This window comes from Lepisma saccharinum, chromosome 20 (genome assembly GCF_977018435.1).
Source record: "Lepisma saccharinum chromosome 20, izLepSacc3.1, whole genome shotgun sequence".
NCBI lineage: Eukaryota > Metazoa > Arthropoda > Insecta > Zygentoma > Lepismatidae > Lepisma > Lepisma saccharinum.
The window spans coordinates 774,593-779,600 of NC_139248.1; the positions used below are offsets into that span (position 1 = coordinate 774,593).

General features: G+C 47.3%; 1 protein-coding gene across 1 annotated transcript; it reads left to right on the plus strand.

The window, feature by feature from the left end:
- The first annotated feature begins 494 nt into the window (after positions 1-494).
- Positions 495-2,357, plus strand: LOC146003770 (glutamate receptor ionotropic, delta-1-like). Its single transcript, XM_083142182.1, has one exon. The coding sequence runs from the start codon at positions 495-497 to the stop codon at positions 2,355-2,357; it is 1,863 nt and encodes a 620-aa protein (XP_082998308.1).
- The last annotated feature ends 2,651 nt before the right edge of the window (positions 2,358-5,008 follow it).

A 5,008-nucleotide genomic window follows, 5' to 3' on the forward strand; every position in this document is an offset into this window, starting at 1 on the left:
TAAACGTAAAAAGGTAAAGTGCTCCCCTGTGCTTTGCAGAACGCCATGAAGGCGTATAGGGGGTGTGGAGTTAGGGCCCACACTTTCTTGATAACGACCGAAGGTGGGGGTGATGTGATCAGCACCACGCCCCTGGCCGCCTTTACACCCCCGAGTTGTATTTATAATACAATATAAATCTGTATTATCTTGGATGATGCAAGTGAAATTTGAAGCACGTGAGAGGAGAAATGAGAAAAAAAATCACGAAACTGAACCTTTGGTCCATTAAACTAACATTGCTTAAGTTAAGTTAAAAAATAAGAAATAAACTGACACTGTTTTAATATAAACGGAATTGACTAAATCCGGTGAAAAGTCATTAATATTCACAGATTAATTAATTTAATGTGAACTAAAGTGTATCTTTAATCATTGCATTTGGAATGAAATCCCTGAAGAAGATTTGAGACTAATGCTTACGTCAACCTTTTTCAGGATCGGGATCAATAATTATGCTTCGTCTCATCAGCGTCCTCGTGACCGCAATCCAAGCCTTGGAAGCTAGCGGGGAAGGCGGAAAAATCCTTCCTCCCACTGAACACGGAGACACAAGCAACACGTGCATTCTTGGCATCATGGAGAAGTACCTTCACGATCACAGCCTTGTGATTTACCAAGAAAATAAGGAGGACGCTGTTCCTTTATCAGGACCTCACTCTGTCGCTACTCCAGTTGTTCTCCTGGAAGATGCTAGCTTGCTCCGAGAGCCGGACGGCGCCGAGTACTACATGTACTCTTTCCTGATCAACACCAGGTTCGCCACTTTCAACGCTTCTCTAAGCAAACTCAGTACTTTGAAGTTGTGGAGACCTAGATCCAAAACCCTCGTGATTTTTGCTGATGGAGCTACCGGTCTTGGACGCCTTGAAGATGTTTTTGAGGTTTTGCTAAGTTTCAAGTTGTTGAACGTCGCGGTTGGCTTTTTCGTGAAGAGCGACGTTCTGTTGTACACTTACTTTCCGTCCTCTACTTCCGACTGCGGGACCGTAGGGCGCGTCCACTTCTTGGGAACGTGTGTCGATGGCTCTTCTCTGCAGGTGGATCTGTTTCCACGAAAGCTCACCAATCTGCACCGGTGTCCCCTGAGTGTCAGCACGTTCCATCTACCGCCTGACGTGATATTCATGGAACGAGCCAATGGCGTATCTTTGGGAGGCATAGAAGGGAAAATATTCGGGACTCTGGCAGACAAGTTGAACTTTTCCGTTGACGTGAGAATCCCAGCTAACGACGTGACGTGGGGCTACAGGCTTCCGAACGGCACTTTCATAGGGGCGTACGGGGACGTCGTGTACGAGAGGGTGGACGCCGCCATAGGATCTTTCATCCCGACCAGCGAGAGGTACCGGCTGCTGGATACCGTGTCGGAGTTCGAATGCATGCAGCTCATTTGGGCGGTTCCGAAGTCGTTGCGTTCGCCCCCGTGGAAGAGGATCTACCTGCCCTTCCAGACGCTCGCTTGGGCCTCCGCTGCGGTCACCCAGGTCGCCTTCGTCCTGTTCCTCAAGGCTGCAAGGACGTTGGTGGCGGAGAAGGGGCACCTGTTGGTGCGGGAACCTTGGATGTCTTCTCTGGCGACCATCTTGGGAGGTTCGCTTACCGCCCAACCGAAGACCAGCGTGTTGAGGTTCCTTCTGATCAGCTGGCTCTTCTACTGCCTCGTGATGACCGCAGCCTACTGTAGCTCGCTGGTCAGCTTCCTGACCATGGCCCTGTACGAACCCGACATCGACACCATGGAGGACCTGTTGGAGTCCGGACTGGAGTTGGGCGGGACGGGGATCCTGCTGAAGCTCTTCGCAGGGTACCACGACGAGGTCTCAAGAACCATCATGGACAGGTACGTGCCAGTGTGGGACACCATGATGTACTTGGACAGGACCGCCACCAAGAGAGATTTCGCGGTCGTGATCAACGCGCTCAACCTGAGGTACATGGTCCACGAGAAGTACACAGACCAGGACGGCTTTTCGATGGTGCACAGCCCCAGCTACGTCATCCTGACGTTCTACAGGTCCTTGCTGCTCCGGAAGCACTCGGTGCACACCGACACGTTCGAGGAGCTGATAGCGCGCATCTCGGGGTCCGGGTTGCCTGGCAAGTGGGAGGCGGACATCTTCCTGAGAGTCGCGAGGAGCAGAAGCGTCGTCGAGAATTTGCCCCTCTCGGTCGAACACCTGGCGGGAACCATTTTGCCCTTGACCGTCGGGATGACAATCAGCCTGCTTGTCTTCGTAGCCGAGATCGTCCACTGGCGGCGTGGCAGAAATTGCAAGGAAGGAAATAGGTTTCTATTCTGGCGGAGTCAGACGTGAATACATCCAAGAAGGCGGATTACACCCAAGATGAGGATCTACGTCCAAAGAAAGTGAAGTACATTCAAGGATGCTTTGGGGTTGTAGGGATACCACTGACTTTCATTCATGTTGTTACAATTCGGATGTGTCCGTGACTGTACAGCTGTTTTGTACACGCACTGACAAAACTTCAAGACACTCTCTATTGGCTACCGAAGGCTATGATATTAGCACTCAATGGTTTTTAGTGTTTGCACATTTCTATGGTTGAATGTACACTATGTTGCCAAAAGAGCACACGGACACTTGTCATCGCAGTGGTCTTCAGCTGCCCTTTTTGTTTTCGAATCAGTGCATTTATAACTTTCTCTCGCTCTCGTATCGTTGCGAAGACAATTGGGGAGCTACTTGAAAAGAAGTAGCGGGTGTCGGCGTCGAAAACCAGAAAACAGCGTCGATGGGACTTGATGCTCTGACCACGCGTCACCCAATGAAAAATTATCTTGAGCCTGGTCTTTGGAGGGCTGTTCCGTTATAGAGTTTTGTCTAGTTCTATTGATAGCACATTTAGAAAGGTTACATTTACACGAAACAGCAACATTTTTTATGATTGAAGGTGTTTTATTTTAGATTATCTAGTAAGTGGGAAAAATGTTGAGTTAAGAAGAGACTTCGTATCACAGAATGCACAGTAAATTGATTGATTGATTGATTTTGTTTGTTTTACTTCGCATTTCTGCCAGTTTTGACTAACCGCGAAGATGGTAATGAGTGATGACATGATGAAATTGATGAAGGGACACTCAAAAAGAACACCCATATCCCGGCCGGGATTCGAACCCGGGACCCTTGGCTTTGTAACTCGGTGACAGAATGTAAAGTAGAGAAAAGTTAAATACTAAGAAAAAGAGGTCTGTTGGCATGAGACTCATATAGATTATGGTGCTGGTAATGAATTTGTAACAGTAGAACTTGTTATATACAACCTCTGACAATAAAGTTCGGTGACTGATCCTGAATATCGAAAGTAGACGAATTCTTAAAGAAATCTACCTTACTGTCCTTCGAAGTAGTCCCCTCCCATGGATATGCATCGTTGAGAATGGCTGTACATGTCCTGGAAACTTTTAGAAAAGTCTTCTTTCGGGATGGTGTTCAAGACCCTCGTCACATTCCGTTGGATGTCCGGAATATCCTCAAATCTCTGACCTTTCAAAGCGATTTTGAGGCGTGGGAAGAGAAAAAATCTGGAGGATTCAGATCCAAATTTCTTGCGATGCATTGCTACAGAGGATGAGAGCTTGTGTGTGAGGTACGACCCTGAAACGAAACGCCAAAGCATGGAATGGCGTTCTCCTGCATCACCCTGTCGGAAGAAGGCCAAGGCGGAAGATTGTTGTTTCCTCCGGCAGGAATTCCTTGTGGATCATGCCATCACTGTCAAAGAAAGTGATAAGCATCGTCTTGATGCGTGATTTTTACGCCTTGTCCTTCTTCCGACAGGGTGATGCAGGAGAACGCCATTCCATGCTTTGGCGTTTCGTTTCAGGGTCGTACCTCACACACAAGCTCTCATCCTCTGTAGCAATGCATCGCAAGAAATTTGGATCTGAATCCTCCAGATTTTTTCTCTTCCCACGCCTCAAAATCGCTTTGAAAGGTCAGAGATTTGAGGATATTTCGGACATCCAACGGAATGTGACGAGGGTCTTGAACACCATCCCGAAAGAAGACTTTTCTAAAAGTTTCCAGGACATGTACAGCCATTCTCAACGATGCATATCCATTGGAGGGGACTACTTCGAAGGACAGTAAGGTAGGTTTCTTTAAGAATTCGTCTACTTTCGATATTCAGGATCATTCACCGAACTTTATTGTCAGAGGTTGTATTATTGGGAAAGTTAAGTATGCAGCCATGGGCTGAAAGAGCTATAAATTCATATTATATGTATATTGTTGTTGTTGTCATGGAACTTGTTGATTTTATTTATGTGTTAATTTGGTATTATACAAACTGTGTTACTAACAAAACAATGTTAAACAAGTAAGAACATGATAGAACTGTATGTTGATACATATGTAAATACAAACATAAATTGTATCCTTTGTAAGCGAGAGAAGCAAGAAGTTCTTGTTTCTCTCGTCTTGGTTTCCTCAGCCAAACAGCGTTTCTGGTACACACTGTGCTGCATCGTACCCACTGAAGATACTGTTTTGGAAATGAGGTTAACTGGACCAACAGCGCGTAAGGCAACCGAAAGAACGCCGGAATTTGCCTCCACGTCGACACCCTGTTTCCTCGCGCGGTCCTCTGACACGGAAATAACGTTCTCCGCCTGTTCTCCCAACAATAGACTTAACGAGATTGTTGCTTGCGCCACGCTAACCCCTTCCGCATGGTTGTTCCGTCGTCTTAAGCAAGCAACGTCACGTCAAGTATGAATGAGAAGTCCCGGAATCAAATTGGACTTAATCGCAGCGACGCACAAAGAGACTCTGCCGCCATCTGCCGCCACAAAGGCCGCCTCCCATGTTTGTCGCCCAAATCTGCTCCCAGGAGACAAAAGGCTGTTTTGTGCCCAGCCACGTCTACCTTCACGTTTTGCGCACGGCTCGCTTGCTTTTTATTCTCTGCGGAAATGCTCCGAAACAACGCTGGATGCGGGCTC

Coding starts and splice junctions, on each gene's coding strand:
- LOC146003770 (XM_083142182.1), top strand. CDS start 495: ATGCTTCGTCTCATCAGCGTCCTCGTGACCGCAATCCAAGCCTTGGAA.